The sequence below is a fragment of the Tetrao urogallus genome (genome assembly GCF_951394365.1).
Source record: "Tetrao urogallus genome assembly, chromosome: 4".
Taxonomy (NCBI): domain Eukaryota; kingdom Metazoa; phylum Chordata; class Aves; order Galliformes; family Phasianidae; genus Tetrao; species Tetrao urogallus.
In genome coordinates this window covers 34,858,528-34,885,687 of record NC_136817.1, presented here as the reverse complement: position 1 = coordinate 34,885,687, position 27,160 = coordinate 34,858,528, and the positions used below count along the sequence as shown (strand labels likewise).

The window sequence follows — 27,160 nt, the reverse complement described above, 5'->3', positions numbered from 1 at the left end:
AGCACTTTTCAGATATTGGAAGAGAGCAGTAAGGTCTCCCTCAGCCTCCTTTTCCCCAGACTAAGCAGCCAGTATATATATCCATTCATGTATCCAAAGGGAGAAGATGGCTTCAACATAGAACAGTGTTCTTTCTTTTATTCATGTCTTGTGTAAATGCGGAACTGGGACACAGACCTTAGTCCTATTCATTCTATTTCCAGCTCAGATGTTGACTTTCTGTGTGACCTTGATCAAATTAACCCCTCAACTTATCTATGAAATGACTTTTGCTTATGTTAAAAAAAAAGTAATGTCATAAAATAATATGCCAGTGACTTGATCAACTAAAAAAAAAAAGTTCAGAAGAAATGTTTGCATGTGATCTTAATCACATGTAACTTAATGGTAGGATTTAACCATTTATTTTACTCCTAGTGTATGTTAAAGATCTTCTATAATGTTAAAGAAAAACCTATGTAAAGTGCAGAGCTATTTATCAGTTGTTATAAAGTATTGAGAGTGTAGCAGTAGGCTATGGCTGAATTGATTAGCCTCATATTTCATCATATCAGGAAAGTGGATTTTATCATCTCTTGAAAGTAGAGGTTCAGAAAAGAAAATAATATAGCTTTTTGGAGAATAGTTTAATCTCTTAGAGGACGTAAAAATACACGTTGAATAAAATAAAGCATTGGAATACTGTGGAAAACCATGCAGCCAGGCATTACAAAAAATTGGAACTGCATGTACTGAAATTAAAAGTTACTGAAATAAAATTGTAACTCATGATGTTTTTCAGCTGAACTTGAAAGTCCTACGTCACAGTTCTGTAAATGCTGAGAAATGCTATTCTCCTCTGAAAGGCTGAAAAACAGAATGGCTGTTAGATGCCTTAAATCCAGAACCTAAAGCTTACTACTGCAAGAATTATTCTGTGAAAATCTCAAAAAGAGATTTCACGGCAACGATCGCTGCGTTTTAGCAATAGCTGGCACCTTTACTACAATATGTGGAAGAAGGGGCTATTTTCCATTCATCAAGAAGTCATAGTTACGCAAGATGTGAAAGTCCAAGTCTAAAATTGCTTTTCACTTCTTCAACAACATACTCTAGGCTAAAGGGATATTCTTTTCAGGAATGGGTAAGGAATGTATTCCAGTATATTCCAGTATTACCGTGTTGAAAACAGCATCGTGTCTCTGAAAGGAATTCAAACATTCAGGAGGCAACTGAACGCTGTGCAGGAACGTGATAATTCTAAGTTGGTGACTGGAGTGGAAAGATTGTAGTCCCAGAGCAAATGATTACCTGGTATATGTAGACATACATAGATAGTTGTTGAGTTGCACTCACACACTGAAGTTGGTTTGAGCAAATGGTGCTTGTGTTTTGTGCTGGACTAAATCTGGCCCTTCATAACTTTTGAATGAGACTACTGTTCGTCAGGGGTGTGCATACTTGTTGGTTTTGCCTAGAGCTAAAATAATAAATAAATAAATAAATAAACAACCCCCACCAACCCAGAACTGTTGCTGTGGAGAACCTAATAGTCAAAGAACTGGACATGCCAAGAAGCCCATTGGCCAAGATCTAAGTTTGCACACAATACAACTTTTGTTGCAAAAAATAAGTTTATCAGTTTTGCTGGAAGTTGGAAGGTTGGCTTTTTCATTTTCTCTTACATACTTCTCAGAAATTGACACCTGGGGGCAAACGATGAGGACAGATTTGTATATAACAGTTTTACTTGCTAGTTCTACTTACCAATATAAGGTTTCTGATAGCTCCTAGTAAATGTAGTTGCACTGCCCTCTAGTGGTTAGTAGTAGCAAATGAGTATTTGCTGTTGGAATCAGTCTCACATCAGTAGTGTGTGTGTTAGAAATATCCTGATATTAATAGTGAAATTCTTGTCTGAATTTCTAGAACCTAGGGAAATTATTGAAAATGCAGTATAACAAATATTTGCAGAAGCTGTATTTTTACTTGGGACAATAAGGTAGGTGTTGAAAATTTAACTTCAGTGATACTAGCTAACAAACAGTAAAATTGAATTGACATTGTCTTTTTTATTTTAAAATACATGAAATAATACAAAGAGAATAAAGAAGAAATGAAGAACTAAGCAGCAGTTTGACTTCAGAAAATAACCTGACTCTATATCCTCCATCAACTGCACAGAAAGTAGGAGAGGAGTAATATTTCTCTAAGTAATGTAATTCATTTTACTGAGTATCCATAGGACAGAAGCAAGTGAGAACCCATAACATTCAGAAGACTTTAATTCTCCTTAAAGGCAGAACATAAGATACAGAGTAACCCAGATAACCTGATACAAAAATACTGTGTACAGAAACTATGTTGAAATATTTTTAAGATAAAAGAACACAAACAGACAAACTTGGTGGCTAGTGATTTTGATTAGGATTTTTATTAAAGTATAATAGAAATGTATATTAAAACTATTTACAGTGCATTTCACACTACATTCTTCAAGAGACACATGCATGTGTCTGCCACGTGAATACACAGAAGGCTCAAATTCTAACCAGTTACATCTGTGAGGTACCTTGAGCATCAGCAGGAATAGCTGAATACAGTAAAGAACAGGTGAGGCAGGTGTTGCTGAGGATGAGTCTATAGCTAGAAAAGGTGAATTTGACCTATTCCTTCACTCCTATACAGCTCAATTGAACTCCCACTGAGGTAAACAGGAATCATGTAATTAACTTTAAATGGGAATCTGAGCGTACCTTAGGAACTAGCATGACAAGCTCACGCAGTGAAAGTTAGTGGAAAGTATTATCTAGCATTATCACATAAATATACATTTACACACAGTGGTACTTAGATATGAGTTTCTCTATGGAAACAGACTTCTCTGTGTGGAAAATAAAATTTCCTATGTAATTTTCGTATCTTGCAATGACAAAAATAAAAGATCTTGAAGTCGCAAGTTGTCATATTTAGAAAGAGTTAGCAGTTGCCAGGCCAGATTCTCTGATGTTTCTTGTTCCTATGAAAGTCCATATAGTCCAGCCCTCGCTATTTCTTATCCTCAGGGTAAACTTAGGTTTTTATTCAAGCTCCAGTGTTCGAGCTTCTCTCTCAAATTAGTGCAAGTCCATGAAGAGGCAGAGCAGAGGACTAAGAAATAAAGCTGAAACCTTGTAGAATGTAGACTGCATGTGATTTGGCATGAAGAACAACCTACAGCATTGCAGAGACAAGACTTTTAGCTAAAGCTAATGTAAAAAAAAATCACCTGAAAGGTTAGATCTCTAAAACCTTTAAACATTTCTGAATTTATTATGATTGAGGCACTTTTTCCATCAACACTCTATTTTCTCAGGCTTACCTGCAAGGGGCATCAACCAGATCATTCCGGGAGCATTCCCAAATTTTAATTGAGGGGCTAAGTCTGGCTTTTTGTACTTTTTCTCTCTGATGGATTGCACAATCAGTTACCCAGCAGTTTTGAAGCATCAGTTCACAGCACTACCAGATTAAAATGCATTGGACTGGAGTTTGAAAACTTACCTTTACATGCACCCAGCTGGCGGAAGATGATGCCTCTATCAGGCTTCAGCCCTCTCTTGTAAAGAGAGATCAGCTGGTCATTGATGGAATAGATTACTCACTTTTATCACTAGTCTGCTTGTGCTTGCATTCTGTGCACATCTGAGAATGATTTAAACTGCTACTAATTAAAAATCAATACAATTGCTAAAATCAAGATTACTTTTCTCTCCTTTCTTATTGAGATTAAAGAAAACCTACATACCTACATTCTACAGCTAATATTGGGTGTGTGGATAACTTCTTGGAAAAGTACTACCTACAGTGTAAGAGCCTCGTTTTTTATAGAAGAGCTAGGGTTAATGAGTAATTCTGTATACATTAACAAGCATGACAAGTTATTTTTTTCAGAAAGGGGACAAAACCAGAAAGAGAACTGTACTTAAAGCATTAAACTGTGCTATGAAGTGACTTCAAAAGAAAATGTCTATATCTGAGAACTAGTGTTAGATGTTTCTTTTGAGACAAGTACTAAAAACTAATGGAACAACTTTTGTACCTAGGAACTTAAATACCAAATTTCACATTGGCTTTAACAGACCTAAAACTGAATTGACAAAGTGATGCACTCAGTTTCTGCTTGCATCTTGCATCTTCCTCTTGATTTCCTTAGCTAGACAATTTAAGATAGAGCAGTAAATAGTTGAGACCTGACTAAAATTATTAGATACATGTAACTTAATAGCAACATGGCTGTGAAGTATGGAATGGCTGAGTATGAAAATGTTGAATTCTGGAAGGCAATGAATTTAAGTAAGAAACAGCCTGTTTTATTTTTTTTCTTTCTCATATTTTCATCTACCTACATTATGAAATAAAAGAAAAAATTTCTTCAAACAATACACACAGAGCTATGAAACAAAACTGGCACCCTTTGCCTTCACACGGATGTCTGATTTCTCATGAAACAACAGCAAAATATGCTTTTAAAATTCTTAAACCAGTAGTTTAATGGCTTCTTTTTTTTTTCTTGGTAGAAATATATACAGATACAGACATATTGTGACATTTAAATAGTTTAATCACTAGGAACTATATTTCTGTAGTTGAATCTTGGTAGTGGAAGAGATTTGGTATGATAAATGTGTACAAATATGTAATTACATGTACGCACATACTGTATAGCTTTGTTCATTTTAAGTGAACCTTTGAAGAATTGCAGATTGTCATGCATGTTTTTTCAAGTCCAAGGTAAGAATCCAGCATTCTTTTCCAATATTTATAAGTTAATGTCATAGTAAAGTTTTGTTGAACACACAATATAGCGGAGAAGTATACTTACTGGAATCTTAATGTAAATGACTGGTCACTACACTGTAATATCACCACAGTTGTGTTGTCTCCATGAATTGCTAGTCTCAACCATACCAACAAGAATACACCTTTATATACATACATTTTGTTCATATTTATATTAAATATGTACTTTATAGTTGACACATTTTAGTATCTCAGACATTCAAGGAAAAGAATATACGAGTGCTATGCAAATCATGAAGCAAAATTCCTATTTATCAAAAAGTACCTAAAAGCTTTGGTTTTTTTCCTTTTTTGAGCTGGAAGGTTGGGAAGGGCAGGCTGCTGTAGTTTTTGTGCAGAGCCATGATCTGCTGCACATATACATATGTGCCATGTATGCATATAAATATACATGTGTAGATACAAATTCAAAATAGCTCTAGAATCCTTAATTATTGTTGAATTCCATACTTTTTTTTTTTGTTGTTTCTGAAAACCTGGGGAAAAAAAAAAATACCTCATAGGAGAAATACTTTTATAGAAATAATACTTTCACATTCAGCTGCAATAAATTATTACTGGTAGTCATAAGAGAAATTTGAGATAGGATTTAATCAGTAACAAATGATAGATGTTGGCAGAAATGCTGCAAACTGTCAGATTCCTTAGTCTACATTAAAAAAAAAAAAAAAAGTGACTGTGAAAAACAGTTCTGTGGAACATTTTGAAACACTTTCTTCATTTTTTGTTAGCTTCTGATGTTGCTTATCTAAATGCAGAGACTGACAAAAAGAGCTCCTTTTCAGTGTCCTTCTGACTGGCTACTGCAGGTGGGATTGATAATCTCCTGGGAAGACTAAATGCATTGCAGTTTTCAACTAGAATTTTCTGGATTACTGCAATACAAACTAACTCCTGGATTTGAAAGTCTAATCCCAAATGTATTACTTTTATTAATTTTAACTACCACCTCATTACTAAAGATTTAAAAAAAAAAGAAAATCAACATTTTCTGTCTCTGTGTAACTGAAATTACTGCTCACCAGTCTAAGAATGCTGACATTAATTTTTTAATCCTGCTCAATGAAATTGTACTCTCCTTGTACTGCTTTATTTTTTTGACTGTTTTATGTGTATATTTTCGTGAATTGGCTCCCAGTGATGAGTTCAAAATCATTTGTATTAATCATCTTTGTTTGAATGAAATATCAATGCCTTCTTTTCCTAGTGCAAGATAATTGATTCTTAGTTTGCTGAATGTTGATCCTTATGTACAAACAGTAAATCCCTGTAGCATCCTGGGCTATTTTTGCTTTCGGTATTCTTTTTTCATATTCCTTTAAGACATAGTGATAGATAATTTTTAACGCTAACGAGTGCTAAAAATATTTTTAAAAATATGTTAACATAATACTTTCTTCAAAGTGGTCATAGCCATTTCATAACAACACTGGCCTATTGATGGTCATTAATAGCACCGGCCACTGATGGTTACTGGAAGCATGCCATTCCTGCATCATTCCGATTTGGATTTTCATCCCTTGCTCTTGCAGTCACATTTCTTCTCCTTTCCTGCCTGTGATTCAGTTTATTTGTTATGACAATGTTAAATTCAACTTCAAAATGAAGTTAAAATGAGCATACAGAAATATCTTGTTTAGTTTCAATTTCTCTGCTTCTTGCGGTCATTCTTCCAAGGCACACAGCCTGTCAGCTACGTTGTGATGTATTTCATCAGTCTTCAAGCAATTTCCATTATCTGTGGGTAATTATGACACCTGTACCACAAAACTCCTAAGCCCCCCATTGCCTCGTAACTCACAGGGTTTTTTTAAAATGTAACACATTGCTAAGACATTCTTATAATATGAAAAGGCTACTGGGTACAAAATTCTGGGGCTTCTCCACTTCAAAGCCCAGTTCTGTTTTCTGGAAGAGGTTGGTATAGTAGATGCTGGATCAGGCTTGCCAGCATTAGTCCCAGTTTTTCTTCTAAACCTCTGGGAAGATAACAGGCAAGACTGTGCATTTCTTTTACAGCCTAACACAGCAAGACTGAAAGAGGCAAAAAGGTGCGAAATGCAGTAGTCTTTAAGATACTGGCCACAACATAATCACTGAACAACTATATATACATCTATGAAGTAATTAGGCTCTCAGGGACACTCGAGTAAACTGCACTCATACCTTCTATGGAGTAGGTTAGTGTAAACTAACTGCAGATCTTTTTCCATCTCATTAGATGTAATAGAAGAATAATATGGTCTTGGCATATACACCGTCATGCTATATATTGAAATGTGGAAAAATAATACAGCAGTGGCAAAAACAGAATCCAAATCCATACAGTGTTTAGTAGAATGCAGTACTTCCCTATTACTACGTCTTCTATGTGAACTTAAGCTTGTGGTTTTTAAATCGGCATCTCAGTTCCGTTTGGCTTGATTGCTTTCTCCATTAATCAGATTCTTCTCTTGTTGTTCAGCTAAGGATTGCCATTTCTGCCTATTTTTTCTACAGCCATCCAGTAAAGGGTAGCAGGCCTCTGATACATGTGTTAGGGCCTGAAATAAATTGTAAAACATGTAAAACAGTTTATATGTAACAACAAAACAAGTGTTCTTAAAAAATGAATATTAAAGAGATGAAAATGACTGACATATGAGGTCTATCAATACTTGAAATTGAACTTATATTCTGATTTTAAGAAAGCTTCCTGTTGCACATCAGACGTGAATACATGGTCAATTAGACTGAACAGCAGTGTCCAGGTAATACACGATACATACATGCAAAAAAAAAAAAAGATGAATTTGCAACATAGATTTATGCACAAGTGACCTATCCAGGATTCCTAGTGAGGTAGTATGCATGGACTTTGTCTGTAAGCCAGTTCTTTATATATATGGCAGCACTGATCAAAAAGATGACCTTGGAAGGGTAATCAGCACTTATAGTAAATGTGACCCATTTGACAATGTCACAAGTGATTCAGAATTCTTCCAGAAATATTTGAATTCAAGATAACAAGCACCTGATAATTAAATTACATTTGACACTTGATGCCTCTTCAAGGACAGCTGTAACTGAAGTCTGTTTTTTCATGATGTGGCAGTGGTACTACAGCAGACTGAAATAAAACTGAATTGGAAATTAAACAGATCAATAAGCATCTTTGTATTTTTTTTTTCCTGATGGAAGTGATGTATATGTATCCTCACACAATAATGACAGAAACTTGCATTAAGGATTCTGTTGACATTTGGAATGAAGTCACTATTTAAGTCAATATTTAGAAGTGTTAAGTGGGAGTTTGATAGTTCAGACAGTGCTGGACAGCAAGATCCATGGGCAAGAGTGAGCCTACTGATTCTGGAACTACCATGACCAATTGCAAAGTACACAGAGAAAAGTCCTGGCCTCACTGCTGCTATTATATATATTTCAAAAGTCAGAATTTCACCTGGAACTTATGTCTTATTCAAATAACATGAGGTAGTGATATCTAACTCTTCTGTAACTTAGGAACAATTTTATATAGGTACTCTACTGAATTATCAGCTTGTATAAATCTTCATAATTCTTTTTTGCTTTCTAGGCAGCATCATTAGTTCTGATAGGCCTAACTGAATTATTCTTAATTTACACCTCTTTAGGAAGAGTGGGGCTGTCAAATATTGAGTATTCATGTTTTATTTATCTGAGCACATCTAAGTAGCATTAAAACTGCTAAATGTAACACTTTTTTCAATTAAAAATTGGAAGTAAAATACAATTATTTTTTTTTCTTTCAGATTTCTGAACTTAAAGATATTCAGATCACTCGGTTTAACTCTACTGGCTATCTCTCTAAAACAAGCCACACACCATCAGTTCACTGGGAATAGAACTATTCTGAATAACATGGTAAGTCACATACATGTAGTGCTTCACTGGGCACTCATCTCTGCATTGTCTGTTAAGTTCCTACTGGCTGGATCAGTGCTAAGGAATAGTGAAAAAGCTGTAGTTACAACGCTGCTTATTATTTGCTGTTTAGCATTAGAGCACTTAAGAGTGAAATGTGTGCTTGTTCTTCTTCAAAGTAACATAGTTTATATGTTTTACCATTGAAGAAAAGGACTTCGTGTAAGGGCCTGGTATCCCCTACCTGTACTAGACTTAGGTACATTGCATTAGGGCACACCATAGCCCCTTCCTTGTAATTATTAGTCACTAGTTTTGTTACTTTCTCATAGGCTTCCCGTTCTTTTCAATCCTCTCTGCCCATGTACATCAGTCTTGCTCACTTTTCTTTCAGGTTAGGACATGTGCTGGCATATTCTGAGTCTATATAAAAGTCCCAGACACTACTAGCTTGCTATGTGCCATTACAGGTCAAGTCAGATTGAGACAGAGTGAAAAATAGCAGTGATACTCTGAGAGATGTAAGAGGCAACATATTCTGAACAGAAAGATGCTGCTTATAGCCCCTCCTACAGGGACAGCATCTTCTTTCTTCCCTGGATAAAGAGAAGGGAGAAGACTCAAAAAAAAATGTAGGTGCACTTGGCTGCTAGCCAGGAATTGGTTTGTCTTCACTGAGCATAACTAAGCTGCAGTTACAAAACAGGAGCTAAATAGCTAGAAATTATTCACACACCTCATTTCCTTATGGGAACTGTAAAATGCTGTGTTCAGTTTGGACTACTGTTACATAAATGTAAGTTTTTGAAAGTTTTCTGGTCTTTTCATAAATGAGAAGGTAAAGCTGTCCCAGCAAATAAAGTACAGTTGTTCAGTCTCTGGAGCTGTGGACATTCAAACCTGTTTAGATTTTCTGTTCAGACAATTTTCTGTTTGTATACTCTATACGTTTTCCACAGCTACTCAGACTTCTTTCAGTGGCCTACCTTTTCAGCTTCTCAGCAAAGGCTGCCTTATTTTCCTGACAAAGTTTTTACAGTGCAGAGACATGCAAGTTTCAAGGGCAGCTAGTAGTTCCCTTCTTCCACTACCTTTGTTTTCTTCCAGCTGGTGGATGTGGATTCTTTTTAGAAGGATGTGAGATGGAAAAGAATAATCGATTTGTTTCTCCCATTGGAATACTAGGCTAAGAGTGAGGCTGTCTGTACTTCACCTTTTTCTCACCTTAGTTCCCATAAAATACTTCTACAGTCTCAGTGAACAGGCTTTCACCCTGGTGCTTTACCAGTTTAAAAAAGTCAGGAATTATTATATTTTGTTTCATACTTTATCTGACCAAGTATTTCTGTATGCATTTTGTGACCAGAAAGAAAAAAGTTTCAATGAATGCTCTCATGCACTGCTTTTAAGTGCCACAAGAGAGAAAAGAAAAGGAGGGGAAGTTTTAAACCCATGTAAATTTCCAATATGTAGCTTTATCACCTTTTGCATTTAGAATTCTGAATGCTATAGAACTTTCTTAAACATCACTCTTCATAATGCAATATGTGGATACCATTCTTTAAGTAGATAGCAAAGCATTATGTGTCTGTGACTTTCCCTAATGATCACAGCATCTCACTGGCAGAATCTAAAACATAACCCAGGGACCTAATACCCAGTGCACAGAACACAGCAATTACCACTGATTTTAAAAAATGGTATAACAAAATACATTGATCAGCCAAACATACAATTAATGCTAAAATAATCCTTTCTACAACTAAATGACAAACCATATAGAATATATGAAAAAAAAAATCTTTTAAAATAGGATACTAAAACCAAATTTTGTTCTAATTTTAAATTAGAAATTTAAAAATACTGAAAACTACACCGAACAGTTCTGGTTTTAGATATTTCCAGTTCTTTTCAGGCACCATACCTCATACAGCTGCAAGCAAACAGCATCAATGAATCCAACCTGCATGCTTGGAATTTTGTTTTTCTTCTCTCTGTTCATTAGATCCTGCAAATAAATAAATAAGCTCAATGTTTAAATGCATTTAAAGTTGAAACAAAAACAAAGGGGTCAGAATTAAAAGGCAGCACCTCAGAAAGCGCAGCAATCTCAACACAGCAGGGTATTGGTACATGTGTTATAATGCAGGTAATTTGTCTGCATGACTAGCAGACTTTAAAGGTTGTCTTTGGGCTTGATCGAATTAGGGGAATAGACAAGCTTACTTATTTAGCATAGGCTGCAATTATGCACCACTTTAGGAATACATTTCCTAGACAATTTAATAATACTGATTTAGAAGATATAATGCTGTCTTTTCTTCTGGCTCAAAACAGTGACAGTGTTGGTGTCTGGTAACCCCAAAAGAAAACTGACTGCTAGGAAGACAGGGAAGGAGTTGATCCAAGAATCTGATCACGGAAAGAAAAGCTGGCTTTTGAAAGGAATGTTTTAGATTCCATAAAGCTGTTTATGGAAGCCATTTTAAAAGAGATGATTCTGCATGATTCTTCTACTCACTGTTGGTTCTATGTTGAGTTCCTTCCGCTCTTTATCTCCCTGATCAAAGAACTCAGTAGCTACAAGCTCAGCAATCTGTAAGAGATTTCAGACATTGAGAGCTATAAAAGTTTGCTTGCTACCTACAATCAACACCATTTCCTGAAATTCCTGTGCCGCCTTAGGATATACCAGATTGGGATCAACATCCATAAGAATCTCCCATTTAAACTCTAGCTTTTAGATTCATTGACATATACATCTGTTCACAAAAGATACACCTGCATGTGCTGATATGTAGTCTGACAAAGCAAAGTGCCTTATCATTGGTAACAGCTAGAACGATCAAAACATAGAGAAAGGTCAGCTGATACTAGATAGTGTGCTGTATCAACTGACCAACTTGTAGTAACACAGAAATGCTGGGGAAAAAAAAAACAAACATGGAGATTCCTGATTTACTTACAGATAATTAATAACAGTCTGACATAGCTAAATGCATAGATCTTGCTGCAAAGACCTGAGAAAATCTTCAATCCACACTTAGCATTTTGAAGGACTGAGTTTGTATTTAAGAAATCTTAAAATTAAGGATATACCCGTTGCTGAACTGGCCATGGTTTGGTTATAGCTGATAAATCACAAGCAGTCATCAGCATTGCTCTATAGAAAATAAAAAAAAAAAAAAAAAGAAATCTATGAATTACTGTATTGTGAAATTTCTGTTGCCACCAAGCCAAGTAATTAGTAAATAGAATATCCAATTTCAAGCACAATCAAAGGCAGAAAAACAAGTGAAATTAAACCAAAGTTATAGAGACATCCAAGACTTGATTATGTAGACTTCCACCTTTTTGAAAAGAGCGCACAGAAATGAACAAATTTGGACCAGCTCCTTTGTTGGATTCACATAAAATGAGTCACTTAATTCTATTTGCTACTGGACAGATAGCACATTTATTTCTGGCAGTCAAAATGGCCAACAGTACCGTGGGGTACATCAGGAACAGCACTGCCAGCTGGGTGAGGGAAGGGATTGTCCCACTCTACTCTGTGCAGCCTCACCAGCAAGCACTGTGCGCAGATTTGAGTGCCACAATGTAAGAAGGACCTGAAACTATTAGAGAACATACAAAGGAGGGCCATGAAGATAGGGAAGGGTCTGGAGGGGAAGGTGTGAACAACAGCTGAGGTCACAGTTTTTGTTCAATGGAGACTGAGGGGTGGCCTCATGGCAGCCTGCAATTTCTTATGAAGGCAGCAGAGAGGTAGGCACTGATCTCTCCTCTTTGTTGACAGTGACAGGACCAGAGGGAACAGCATGGAGGTCTCTCAGGGGAGGGTCAGGTTGAGTGTTAGTAAAAGGTTCTTCACCAGAGGGCAGTGAGCATGGAACAGGCTCCCCAGGGTGGTGGGCATGGCCCCAGTCTCTCAGAGTTCAAGAAGCGTTTGTACCTCACTCTCAGACATAGGTTTTGATTTTTGGGTGGACCTGTATGGACCCAGGAGTTTGACTTGGTGATCCTCGTGGGTCCCTTCCAGCTTGGAATATTCTACAGTTCTATGATTCTGTCATTCCTTTCTGTCATTACAAGGACTGCCATTTTCATTGACAATACAAAGGTCAGTAACTGAAATTGGAAAAGGTGATTAAATGCAGTATGACTAAATGAGACAGGTTTTTAAAAACACTGAATTTAAAGTAGGGCAACTGTCCTTTCTTAGACAGTCTAGATGAATGTTTCTCTGTAGCTTTTTATAAAGTTTTTTCAGTTCTTAAATATTCTTTGGTTTTTTTGTTTTTTGTTTTTTTCTCCACTGCCAGTAAGAAATCTGCTTCAAAACAAAACGTCTGTCCTGAATCTTTACTTAGTGGTTTCAGCAATTAAATATTTAAATATAACAGCAAAATAGCATTGTATTTAGGAGTTCTATGGAATAGAAACGCTTTTGTAACTACACATACTATTTAACACAGTTTGTTGTAAAGGCTGCAAATTTAGTAATTCAATCCCTAGAAGTGACTTCTATCACCTGTACCAGTTTGTACAGGCCCCAGGCATGCAGATTGGTTGGTTTTAATGCAATTCCTGACAACGTGGCATGGGAAATTGGACATCTAATATTAATCAACTTTTTAATCATTCTGCATTTACTTACAAAAATAGCTCCTTCTGCATAGGATCTTCCCAATTAAACTGCTTTTTCCTTAGAAGTTCAAAAAATTCTCCTCTCCTCCTTTAAAACAAGTGAAAAGATTTTACAATGTGCTCACAATCCAAACATCAAGCTAGGACTACCAGTCAAACTTGTCTCTGACTCACTTTATGTATAGTGCTAGGTCTGTTGCAAGGATGGCTTGTTTTATCATTTTCAGTGTTGCCTTGTATTCTTCAATGGAAAGGCTGCTGAGAATCTGATTTCCCTTTACAAACAAACAAAAACAAACAAAACAACAGCAACAACAAAAAACAGTTAGCAGTAAATTGGGCAACACACCAATTTGCTTAAATCTCTTAGATGCTGAATCATTCTGAATTGCATACTGGTATGCACTGTCATCCTTTTGCCATGATTCTTTTTGGATTCTCCAGTTTAAAAATAAAAATTCCAATCTTCTTGAGTAATGGCATAAAGAAAGCTGTGCAGCAACGTCATCGTAGTAGACTTTTACAAAATCAAACTACAGGCAGAGCAACAGCAAAATCTTCAGTCCCTTTCACAGATAAAAATTGAATTCGCCATGACCTGTATTGGAGCATTTGTCCTTTAATTTCTTCTCTCACTTACGAACAGTAGCAGATACCAGTACTTACCTATACACCTCACACTGACTGAAATATTCTTCATTCACAAAGCTACATAAATAACAAGCTATTACATAGAAAGAAAAGATCAGCATCCCACTTTTAAACCAAAGCACTCTGAAGCTGGTGAGATGGTAACTTGACTCCGTGCTTTTCCATATTTTCCTCTCTGAGCTGAAGAGAATCACTGCAATACAAAGTACGTCAGAAGTACCACACCTGTGATACAAAGTGAACACTGGAGGTATGCTGCTTTGAAATGTTTGTGCAAGATGAATAACTGGTCTTAGAATTGGTTAATAATAGAAGAAAGTAGTTTAATTTGCATACTTATTTAGCTTAGTTTTGGCTTCACTTCGGAACATAAACGTTAGCAGTATTGGTTTGGTCTCATCAGGACTGCCTTGTGTGCGTATATGCTGGAATCTTTTTTGAAATGAAAGCAAGGACTTGGATTTGCTTGGTGGCTCATAAGAGGTCATGAAAATGGCAACAAAGCTTTTTTGTTTTCTTTGGTCAAAGAAAGCAGATACTCAGAAGGATGTTAGCAAGGCTTCCCTTATCAGGCAACACTTAGAAAGGTTTAGTGGTGCTCAGAAATGGAACTGTGATTTCAAAACTGCTGCAATTTGTTTTCCTTACCCAAAAAGGAATACAGATCACTTTAGGAATGTATAACAGTGGGAATCTATCCAAAAGCTAAAAATAAAAAGCAAAATAGAGAGAATGGTTCCCTTTCAGCATACACAAGAATGAGGCACTTACTGGACTATTCAGGATCATCAGGCATTGATCAAAATGGTGATGCTCCATGATGGAGTGGCAGTACAGTTGAGCCAGTGGATGTTCACTTCTGGGGACCAAAAAGACCCATCAGATGGAAAAATCAAATTAAACGTAATTCTCATCCAAAAATAATTTCCTTTATAATGTCCTTTTCTTCTTAACAGTTTGCCCCACCCACCAATGCTTGTTCTTAACCAGTTCCTTTCCCAGTTCCGTGCAACTCAGTGAATACATCTGAAAGTCTGCAGGGGGAGTACAGATAAAAGACAGCCCTGTTACTTTGTCAGAGCGCTGACCGCTCTAGTTTTCTGCCTTCTATTACCAGCTTCACAGAAAGAGTGAGAATGTAATACGAGGTCTGGTAAAGAGTGAGTTATTCCATGAAAAGGAAAAGCAACAAGAAAGTTTTTGGTTTTTTTTTTTCACAAACAGAATTTAAGTGACAGTTTTGTTTTGGGTTACATTTTGCGTACTTGCCTCATATATTTAATCAACTACATTGAGCTTGCAAGTAATAATGAGACCTAATCTAAAGCACAATGATATCACTGCAAAAGTTCCTGTTAACCTCAGTGAACTCTGGTGTAAGTCCCCACATGTTGATTTCCTGTTGTGCTGGTGACCAAACTACTGCAGTATCATTACCTTCCCTTCACCCAGGATGGAATCCGAAAGGGAAACAAGATGTCAGTTGTACTACAGGCAGTGGGAAATCAGCATAAAATCAAACGTGTAGAGATAAAATTTAAAGCTTACTATAGAAAAAAAATGCTGTTTGAGTAGTTTTAGACAAAATAGATAAAATTCCTCCTCTGAGGATCTCTAGTTTCCCTCTCATCCTCATTGCGTAATAATATTCTAAGCTTTTGCTACTGTATCTTTATTTTCAAGCCCATTATTTTCAAACATAAAACGATGTTCCCACATTGTTTATCTTATCTCTTTAACTAAATCAGGGTACTCTGAATTCTGTTCTGCTGCTGATCCTGAATCTATTACTATAGTTATGATTTGACCTACAAACATTCACTCAGTTGAGAAATTCTGACTTTCTGTATGGCTAAGGATCATGCACATTAATAAGTGGTTACAGCACTGGGTCCCTATGTAAAGTGAATGCACACAGAGACTTAAGTAAAAGCCATAAGAGGAGCCTCCGGGGATTTAAGAAGCACAGAAATGTCGAGAGAAAGATGGAAAGACAAACAAAAACACAGAAAGGGAGATTAGAGGATACAGGCCCTTGAGGTTTATGGGCTGGCTGCCCAGCACCTCCTCTGAGACCACTGCAAGGGGAACATACAGCAAATATGCTTGCATGCTTCTGTTAGAAAACAAGTTGTAGGACTGTGCCAATGCATGCTGAGTGAAATTCCCATTGAGTTAAATGGGATGCATACAATGCCCCTAAAGTTCATCCTGATCGAAGAGAGAAATATGTGAGAAAATTCTTAGGTTATCTTCCCAAACTAGAGCTTGCTCAGTACTTACAGACCCTGACTGTCTGGGAAGATACAAGTGCTAGAAATAAACTCAGGTTCTTATTTCTGTAGTACATAGTGTTTCTGTTAAACCACCACACTAGGACAAAGGACATCATTGCTTTCAGAACACAGAGGTTTGGTTATGCAGTTTTCATACTCTGTGCCTATCTATTTTACATGCAGGTTTGGATTTAAAAAAAAAAAAAAAAATAAAAAAGAAGAACAAAACCCTTGCATAAATATGAAATATTTTTAAACAGTTCATTTCCTGTAATTCCTACTACCAGGACAACTTTAATTTTTGAAACACCATTGCTTAAAAAAAAAGGAATCATATGCCAAGTGTCCACTTTCTTCACTTCCAAGAGATCAATTTCTAGAAAAATAACTTTTCATTTAATGTACATGAGGAATTTAAAAACAAAATTCACGTGATTGTCTTTATTGAAAAAGAATTATTAAGCTGTGATCATTTCTGCTTACAGCATGTATGAATGTTAAATTTTGCTGCCTATGACATTTTCCCAGGACATTGCTGAGAGGAGATGACGCTTCTCCAGATGTCTTCCAGGAAATTTATTTTTAAATAAATAAAGCAAAAAATAGCTGACCAGTTCTAATTGCTGCAAGGCTACAAGTTACTGTTGGATTCCCCTATTAGGGAACTAGAGAAAGATTAACATTCAATTTTGTGGCTTTTTTTTTCCCCTTTTGCTTTACACATCAGTCTTAGATTTATTCTGGACACGCATCCTAAAAGGAAAGTATTCTGCTTCAGCTTACTGCCTTTCAGTATTCTCTGCCTGGAACAAACTTTTCCTAACCTAGTATCATTTTAGCACAGCAAGAACAGCTGACCACTTCTTTCAAAGCTTCAAAAGCACTATATAGTTCTACCAGAAAAAAGTACAAGTAAATGTTCCTCAGTATCTTTTCCCCTTCTCTGGTCAGATCAGGATACTTTGCCATATCACAGTAATAACATTACACCATGTTTTAAGTCAAGCTATTTATTTAATCAAATAATGTTTACTGCTTGAACTTAATATTAAATTCACTGAAAAACACATTTTGTGCAGATCTGAAACTATTAATACATTTAAAAATATATATTGTTAGTTAAAAAATGAAAATATAGAGAAATTTTCAGAAGAGTTCAGGTGATTCATTTTGATAACTTCTGAGTGAAATATCTTTTTGGTAAAAATATTTTGTTTCAAGGTGTTAAAATACATTTAGACTTTTCTTTATGAAGCTTTTCCTGTAATTTTCGAATTGATCAAAATCAGAGTACAGGTAATCCAAAATAATGCTAAACAGTCATGAATTTGTAATCTGATTTTAAATGTATGTTTTATCCAAATCTACTTAAGAGTTCTGGAAAACCATGACTAAGTCACGTATTAAACAATCAGAGTTCACAATGATGTGGAATCATCAAGATGGTTGAAGATCTCAGCTCTGTGCTGGCCAGACTAGATGGAGAACAGCTGGATGAGCAGTGAGCAATTTGCAAAACTGCACGTTTTTGGCATGTTGTCACTTAGAAGCTGAGATCTTTTGCTGTCTCTGTGTGGGAAATGGGGGATAGGACATCTGCAAAAAGAGCAGGAAGACGCTGCCCCTGCACAGTCTACAAACAGTTCACTTCATCTGCCATTGTAGTTAGTTGGTTCTGTGAGGTTATGTGCAAGGTATTGCGTTTGGGTCAAGACAGTCCCAGATATGTGAACAGACTGGGAGAAGAACTCACTGAGAGCAGCCCAGTGCAGAAGGAGTTGAAATTCCAGTGGATGAAAAGCTGGACATGAGCCAGCAGTGCGTGCTTGCAGCTCGGAAGGCCAACGGCATCCCAGGCGGTGTTAAAAGACATGGAGCTGTTGGAGTGGGTCCAGAGGAGGGCCATGAAAATGATGAGAGGGCTTCAGCATCTCTCTTACAAAGAAAGGGAGCCAGACTTGTTCAGCTTGCAGAAAAGAAGGCTCCAGGGAGACCTCATTGTGCCCTTGAGGATAAGCAGGAGGAAGACTGACTTTTTACATGGGCAGAGAGTGATAGGACAAGGAGGAGGGTGGCTTTAAACTAAAAGAGGGGAGATACAGGTTAGATATTAGGAAGAAATTATATATGAAGAGGGTGGTGAGGCCCAAGCATAGGCTGCTCAAAAAAACTGTGTATGCCCCATCCCTGGAGATGTTTAAGGCCAAGTTGGATGGGGCCCTGAGTTGCCTGATCTGATGTTTGACAGCCTTGCCCATGACAGGGGGTTGGAACTAAGTGGGCTTTGAGCTTCCAACCGAAGGCAATCTATGATTCTTATGAGTCATGTCTTTGCTTTGGCCTCCTTAAATATCTCTGGCTTCTCCTGTGCTTAATGCTTAGCGAAGACCTTTTCTTTGCACAACATCACACTGTCAAATCAATTAAGTTGTACGTAATTTGGTTCTATGTACTTGTGTATTCATTTTTTTAATTTAAGTTCTCTCTGTATACTTCCTTACCTTTGTATGTAAGAATTGTTCACTCCCCTGTGATCCAAATCATGGCTTAGAGTTGCTATCAGCAAAGCCAGTGTTTCCAAGTCAGTCAGTTTGCTCTATATGTAAAGAGTAATACAAGAAGTGAGTTAGCTTTGCGATTTCTTTGCACAATATGTTTTATATCTGCTATCTTGTTTTTACCTATGTAGGTGATACAGCTTTATCTGTATCCAGAGAGGCCACAGACATTAAACTGTATAGTGAGAATAAGGGGTTATCTCTGAAGTTGTGGTCTTGGACAGTAATCATTCTCCATAGGTGTCAATGCAGTATTCAGAAAGAAATAGCATCCTCTATATTACTGATGAGGAAACTGGTGCAGCAGAAGACACAGTGACTTGTATGATATCATCTGATAGTGAAAAGGCAGCATCAGGACCCATAACGTCTAGTTCAGCTTCTATATAAACTCAAGGGAGTTAGGCTACATTCCCTAAATCGGTATAAAAGTACATATGTCCTTGGAATAATCAGAATGAAAAAATGACATGATCTTCACCAATCCAGTGTACTAATACATTAACAGAAGTTCAAAACCCATGGAAAACAAAATTAAGCAGTATCTGATTCATTATTATGAACTTATTCTAGAGCTTCGGCAAAAATTAGTGGACACGTTACTGTTTCTCTCTCATAGCTATTCCTCATCTTTAATATTATTTAACACAAATTGATAAAATATTTATTTAAACCTGACTAGTGACGAAGAGGGGCTGGACAAAGCTACAGCATTCTTGCAGCATATTTTTAGTGGGATAGGCATAGCAAGCACAAAATCAGGACAGGAATTTGAAAAACAGCACTGTACAGATGCTGAGGGGCTGAATTCTGTGTATGGCTGAATCCAGATTTTCTTCAAGCAGATAAAGCATCGGTGGATTCCATCTGTTTTCTAGATAATGCGGCTTGTTCTAGTCAGATCAGTTTAGAAATGACTGATTCTAAATTTCACTTAGGTGTCCTATTGCTTGTTTTTTCTCTCATATGAAATTGAGAAACTTATGTTCAATGCAGTTTCTGAATCAAGAATCTAGTATGTGAAAATGAGAGTGGTATCCAATGCAGTTAGGAAAAAAAAATATATATGTATATATATATATATATATATATATATATATATATATATGTGGAAATTGCAGTAGATATTGACAGGATTCCAAAAATAGCAAACTATCAGGATCACTTGAGATTGCTGTACTGTACACAGAGCAAGACTACCATGTTTCTTTTTACTGTAGAAGGAACGGGAATGCCTTTGCCTTTGCCTTTGCCTCTTCCAGTGCCCTTTGTCTTTTTTTAAGTGAGATAGCAGTGGCAGGGAATGCCTTGTCATTACTGGTACAGCTGTTTAGTCTACAGATAGGATTAATTTATTCTTTCAGAAGTGCTTATGGTAAAATAGGATAAATGAGCAAGTAACAGTTGTATCTAATCAAACTGAGAAACACGTTGATTCAGAATGGACAGGAACATTTTCTTTTCTTAAAAAAAAATAAAAAATAAAAAAAATAAAACAAAAAAAAAAGACCAAAAAACCCCTGCAAATTTATTTTGGAACAATCTTGAAAACAAGTTTTTCTTTCTGGGGGATCATCTGGTTATTCAGTATTTGTAATAAATAACAATTAGGCTTTTTGAATTTTTGAAATTATTGTTTTCTTTCCAAGTAGAAATTTGAAGTATTGTTTAAAAGCACTGAAATTATCATTTAAATTTTTCTTTCTAAAAATGGTCTATTGTTTGTCTACAACTGCAGACAACTCTGTATGAACTTAAAGAAATTCCTGCTGAATATTAGAAGGAAACATTTGGAAGTAGGATTGATCCCTTTCTTTTCTAGCTTTTAGACTTGCTCGTAGCATAAGCATTGTCTCAAAAAATGTATATATAATCAGGTATGTCACTTCTTTGAGATATTCCTATTGGGAGCATGTACTCCAAAGGATTTGACTGAAACTGAACACGTAACAACATGACAACAATTTCACAAACCAAGCATTTGAAGCCAGAAGTCTTCAGCAGAAAAACTTTGGTTTCATTTGTGATGCTGTTATGTTGAGCATCGTATTGACATGACAATCAGAACTATGTACCATTACAAAATTTATTCAGCCAGGTAGTTCTTAATGTAGTAACAGTAAAATGTACCTGAATTTTACCAGATTTTAAAGCAGCAAACATGCACTGTGCTGTATTAAAGGCATGTCTCCAATTGTGATAAGCAACGTTTTTCCGATAATTTTTCTTCACGCTTAAAATCCATCTGCAGAGAACCTTTAAGAAACAGCATCATATTAGTTAACATATCAGTTAACATATCAGTTAACTGTAAATATATTAAAAGTTTCTTTTTAGGAAAATGAATCCTTCTCAATTGAAAACTGTCATACAGAGCATTTTTCCTCTTACCTCAATTCAGTTCTAAAATAACATACTTGTATCTGTGAATATAGATAAGAAAATGCTTACAATCACTAGCTTCTCCTTGAGAATGTAATATTTGTGGTTTTATTTTATTTTTTATTTTATTCATATATATAATAATAATAATAAATAGATAATAGAATGAAGAATAATAAATAAATAATAGAATCACAGAATCACAGAATCACCAAGGTTAGAAAAGACCTACAAGATCATCCAGTCCAACTGTCTACTTATCACCAATAGTTCTCACTCAATCATGTCCGTCAACACAACATCTAAATATTCCTTGAATACCTTCAGAGATGGTGACTCCAACACCTCCTTGGGCAGCCCATTCCAGTGCCTGACCACTCTTTTGGAATAGTGGTATTTCCAAACATCCAGCCTGTGTTAGTATCTGCTGTGTTAGTTAGAAGCTGCTGTTAACTCAGAAACTGAATTATATTGAGCTAACTGTTAGGAAAAAAATGCTTGCTTGTAACAACGTATTTCATGGAGACGATTCATTTTTTAACTACAGAGCTTTCTTGAGAAAGGTTTTGATAACAAACATGTTTTTTCACTTATATCAGCTTGTCAAAAGACAAGAAGAATTGGACTAAGGAAAGCAAGCATGATAGAAAGTGATTACTATATTGCTGGGTTGCTTTTTTTTAGGAAGGAAGAAAGTATGTTCTGAATGTTTTACACAAATGTAATAAAAGTTGTGGGTTATACTTTTAAGAGAGCAAAAGGCTTGAATATGGTAATCACATGTGCACTACAACAGATCACTTAGTTTAAATGCATACTGCATACTGCCATCTGTTAAATGCAGACTGAGGACTTCAACCTTAGTTTGTTCAAGATGATTTTTAGAGCTCCTACTGAAAGGTGACAGTAATGAAAATCCATTATCGTTCATCCACATAAACAATTCTGCACAAGAACAGCAGTATTTTCTGTTTTTCCACTCTTAAATAAGCAGTATTTTGCTACTGCTAGTTTTCTTTAGTTCTAGAATGGAAAGACAGTGCTGTAGCTTCAAAGCTGTTAATGCTCTCTTATTTCTATTGAGATGTGTGCTTGTATCTATTGCCATGGTGCTATTTTGTTCTTGCAAATCTATGAGCTATTATATAATTACTCCATGGGCCTTAAATGCCACTCCTGTGCAACTAAAAAACAATGTTTGCTTTTTTTGCTACTGTGGAGCATAACTGACTTCTCACAGTTTCTGATAATATTAGCCTGGATATGTTTGTGTGTGTGTGTGTTAGTACTACCTATTCTCTCGTTTACTATCTCTAATTTATGCATCTGAGTACTTACACATTTAGTCTTGCTGTTTTTGAAATACTGCTATACTTTTTAAAACTCACTAGAATTTTAAGCACACTTCCAGTTCTCCAGGTTTTCTAAATGCATTTTCTAGTCCATCAACCAAGTTGTTAATTATCCAGTTGAACCAAACTAGAAAGAAACCCCAACACTTTAAATACCTTCATAATTTGCTATCTGCTTTTACATACAGATTTTCAAATGCATTTGCTGTAGGTTCCTTTCACTATTCTTCTGATTTTCCAGTTATTAATTTGTCTCTTTATGTGAAGCAGCATCTGACAGCATTCATACCTCATGTTTCATTTGGAAATTCTGCACCAAGTTGAGGTCTGTGAACATTCGAATTGTACACAGTGTTGTTTCAAAATCTGATAGCTCAAAATCACTGAAGTTGAAGTCAGTCAGGTTGAGAGATTGTGCAGATGGTACTACAGCAGCCTAGAGAAGAATAAGAGAACAAAATTGAACTAGAAAAGATAAAGCATAACATAAATGCTTTTTCAGCAGACAAGTAGTGAGATCCTACATTTTACTTTCACATTATTTTTAAATCTAATTATTACTTCCCATTTATCTTTCCTTAGCTCTTCCACTTTAACACTGCCTCATTCATTTCTTTGATTTAATGAACACTTTTCCACCAATCAAAAGAATAAGGAAAGTATTGCATGATCAGAAAATCTTACCTAAGTCACCCAAGAGAAACTATAACAAAAAGCATGTATGACATTGAGAGATTGTGAAAATGAGGCAGTGGTGGAATCCACATTCAACCACTGTGGAAGTTAGAACATGTCCACAAGCAGAACTTTCTTAGGGCTAAAAGTCTGAAAAATTAGGGTTCACCTCTCTTCGGATCATCTTTAAAAATCTTTGAATAATGCTTTTAATGTATCTTGAGTACAATCATAGAACTTTGATTTGAAATTTGAAATTATGAAGTAGATGCAAAAAACTCAGTACATTTTAAAATCTGTAACTTTTATTATATCTTTCATCATATCTCTGTATATTACAGCTGTTTTTTTCCAGTTAAAAAATTTAGAGTATAAGAATTGAATGCCCATCAAAGTATGGATGTTAAAGTTGTCAACAAAATAAGTGATAAGTCTTACGCTACACTATACATTAAAAATCACTTTCCCAGTATGAGGCTCCCATTTTTCTGGGCAATTGCAGAACAAGCTCAAAGTTAATATCCTGTTCTCCATAACTTGTTATGGAAGAAAAGGTAGCTTTTGGGAAGGTCTTTTCCACGTGTGTGCTTGTACTCTAAATTCCTTGTACTGTTCAGACAATACAAAATGGCTGATTCTATTCCTTTTCCAGGTTCCTGAGAAGGAAAGTTGGCTAGTACAGGGTCTGTTATTGATATCTTTTGTGACTTTGGGAAGATTTCAGGAGTGTTTTTTGTTTGAATCACTTCAATCTTCTGCAGATAACTATATATATCATCATGCATAAGCATGCTTAGGAAAGCTTTTCTATCTAGAATATAATTAGGAGAGTTTCTCATTGGTAAGCGGGAAGAATTACAACAGTCTTAAAATCATAGAACATCCTGAATTGGAAAGGATTCTCAAGGAACATTGAGTCCAACTCCCGGGACCATGCAGGACTACCCAAAAATCAAACCATATTTCTAAGAGCATTATCCAAATGTTCCTTGAACTCCAGGAGGGTTGGGGCCACGACTACTGCTCTAGGGAGCCTGTTCCAGTACCCAGTCATCTTCTGGTGAAGAATCTTTTCCAACCTGCCCCTCCCCTGATGCAGCTCCATGCTGTTTCTTTGGGTCCTGTTACTGTCACAAGACAGCAGAGGTCAGCACCCGTTCCTCTGCTCCATGTGAGCTGCAGCCACCATGAGGCCTGACCTCAGCCTCCTCTGCTCTGGGCTGAACAAACCAAGAGACCTCAGCTGCTTCTTGTATGTCTTGTCCTCTCTACTCTTTCCCATCTTCATTGCCCTTCTTTGGATGCTCTCTAATAGCTTCATGTCCTTATATTGTTGCTCTCAAAACTGATCCCAGTGCTCAAGATGAGGCTGCACTAGCACAGAGCAGAACAGGACAATCCCTTTCATCAACCAGCCTAGAAGTGTTGAGCATGATGCATTCCTGGCCCTTTTGGCTGCCAGAGTACACTGCTGATTCACATTCAACTTGCCATCAACTAGAATCCCCATATCCGTTTCCGTGAGTCTGCTCTTCAGCCACATATTCATCAGCCTGTACTGGGTTGACTCATCCCAGCTGTAGAATCTGACACTTGCTCTTTTGAAATTTCATGTGGTTGAAATTTCAAGCCCTCCAATTTGTCAAGATCTCTCTGCAAGGCCTCCCTGCCCTCAAAGGAGTCAATAGCTTTTCCCAATTCAGTGTTGTCCAGAAACGTACTTAATATATCTTCAAGTCCTGTGTCTGAGTCACAGATGAAAACACTGAAAAGTACTAGCCTTAAAATGGCTCCCTGTGGAAGCCTACTAGTGATGCCAGCTGCCATCCTCATATAACTCCATTTACTATAACCATTTGAAGTCCAGCTCATCAGCTAATTATTCACTCATCACGTTACGTTTTTTTTTCTACCTGTATGCTGGACATTTTGTCCAGAACATACTGTGATAAACAGTATGGAATGTTTTGCTGAAAACCAAAGTGTATGGGAACTGCTGAGTCACGGCCTGAACCTCTGATTGATCACCTGAGGCGAGCCATGAGTCAGCCAGAGGAGCACAGGTGAAGGCAATTCAACTGTGCTGCCGGAAGGGGTGGAGCCTGGCTGCACTTCTCCTAGACCTATTTAAGAGCTGGCTACTAGTAGGGAAGGATCTCATCTGGAGATCCCTCCTTCTGGTGTTTTGCGGGTGAGCCCAGTATAAGGGTAAGCCTTCCATTTATTCTCTTTTGTTATCATAATCTACTTTGCCTAACTCTTTTGTTTATTTTGTGATTGTAACATCTTCATATCCATTGATTATACACCAAAGTTACATCGGCTGGCTTTTCTTGGTCAACGAGGTGAGCAACCTTGTTATAAAAGGAGATAAAGTTTGTTAAACAGAACTTTCCCATTGTGAACCTGCGTTGGCTATGACTACTGACTGTGTTGTCTTTCAGGTGTTTTTCAATGACTTCCAGAATAATCTTCTCCATAATTTTGCCAGTAATGGGAGTGATACTGACAGATCTGTAATAACCAGGGTCATCTTTGTTGCTCTTGAAAACTGGGACAATGTTTGCCAGCTTTGAATTTACTATGACCTCTTTGGATTCCCAGGACTATTGAAAAATAATTGAGAGAGGTCTTGTGATGACAGCAGCCAACTCTAAGCACCCTGGGATGAATTCCATTGATTTACATATGCATCCAGCTGGAGCAACAAATCCCACACAAATACAAGGTTGAATGGAAAGTCCACTACAGGAAATAGAATGTCTGTAATATGTTGAACGCAATTTTAGGAAGTGTTTCTCTTGACTGTTTTTCCAATTTAGAAAGATTAGAGAATATGTGTTTTCCCTCTTAGAATATTCTAAGTCTCAGGCAGTTTTTTTTTTTCCTCAAAGTAGAGGTTCACTGGAAATAAAGGTCTGTTCTGTGAGATAGCAAGACTACAGAGATCTATGTTGGCTACTGATGGGAAAAGGATAAAGATTTACTGAACAAAACCCTCTCCATGACCAAGCATGCTCCAAAGAAGAAAAAAAGACAGGGTCCGTTCTCTGGTAATGAGGCCAAACACCACAAATTGACATGTTTACTCTAAGTAGTGTTTGGTGATTGGTTTGCACTGAGATTCATGTGCTGGCCTGAAGTCTTAAGATATCATTATTTTTAGTGCATATTTTCTTTTTTCAACTAATTATATGAAATAATTTTATGACTCTATAGTTTCATAGCATGAAAATTTTGGTATGTGTTTTATGCCTTGGGATGTAAAGTGAGGATATTTAGTTTACTTAAGGGCGTAAAACTTGCTGAAATAGTGCTGTTAGACAGTAAGATAGAGAAATCCAAATCTACTGCACTCATCCTCTCAGGCTGTTGAAGAAAGCATGTTCTGTGTGCTCTGGTACTGCCTTAAGAAGAGGTGTTTGAAAAGCACAAAAATTGTGGTAGGAGTCACACGAGCAGTTGAACGGTAGAGATGAATGCTGTTTCAGTGCTGCATTTTGTGTGGTTCTGTTTTGTTTAGCAGTATAGTTGCAACCACAGGGACTGCAACACAAGCCCTTAAAAGAAACCACTGCAGATGCATAGCATACTATTCTTGCCTGTGCCTTTTTATCAGAAAGCAACAGTGTGGTAGAACTGAGGTTCAAACTGTGCGTAACACTAACCATTCCAAAATTATCCAACCTGGTACATGATCCTCAGTCTTGTGCCTTCTTCTGTGGCACCCTTTGTCCAATCCAGTCCCGTGGTATGTGGTCCCCTTTTTTTACCTTCCTCTTCATCCCTCCACCATTTTCATCCTCTTCCTCACAGTAGAGGGGATGCAATTTGCCCAGAACATTGTGTTCCAATAGAACAGCAGAGACTAAGCACAAGATGTGCTTTGAACTATACTTGAAATCATGGC

General features: G+C 36.6%; 1 protein-coding gene across 3 annotated transcripts in view; it reads right to left on the bottom strand.

Annotated features, from left to right (window-relative positions):
- Nucleotides 1-7,226: 7,226 nt before the first annotated feature.
- PDE5A (phosphodiesterase 5A) overlaps nt 7,227-27,160 on the bottom strand; it is a gene marked incomplete at both ends in the record, with an annotated part of 59,524 nt that continues 39,590 nt past the window's right edge. For all 3 annotated transcript variants that reach the window (XM_079534469.1, XM_079534470.1, XM_079534471.1), the window contains 10 exons: nt 7,227-7,364; nt 10,631-10,714; nt 11,228-11,302; nt 11,806-11,869; nt 13,367-13,444; nt 13,531-13,631; nt 14,779-14,866; nt 18,785-18,879; nt 20,972-21,097; nt 22,865-23,011. In XM_079534469.1, the coding sequence (XP_079390595.1) occupies nt 7,227-7,364; nt 10,631-10,714; nt 11,228-11,302; nt 11,806-11,869; nt 13,367-13,444; nt 13,531-13,631; nt 14,779-14,866; nt 18,785-18,879; nt 20,972-21,097; nt 22,865-23,011 (996 nt within the window). The remainder of the gene's footprint in view (nt 7,365-10,630; nt 10,715-11,227; nt 11,303-11,805; nt 11,870-13,366; nt 13,445-13,530; nt 13,632-14,778; nt 14,867-18,784; nt 18,880-20,971; nt 21,098-22,864; nt 23,012-27,160) is intronic.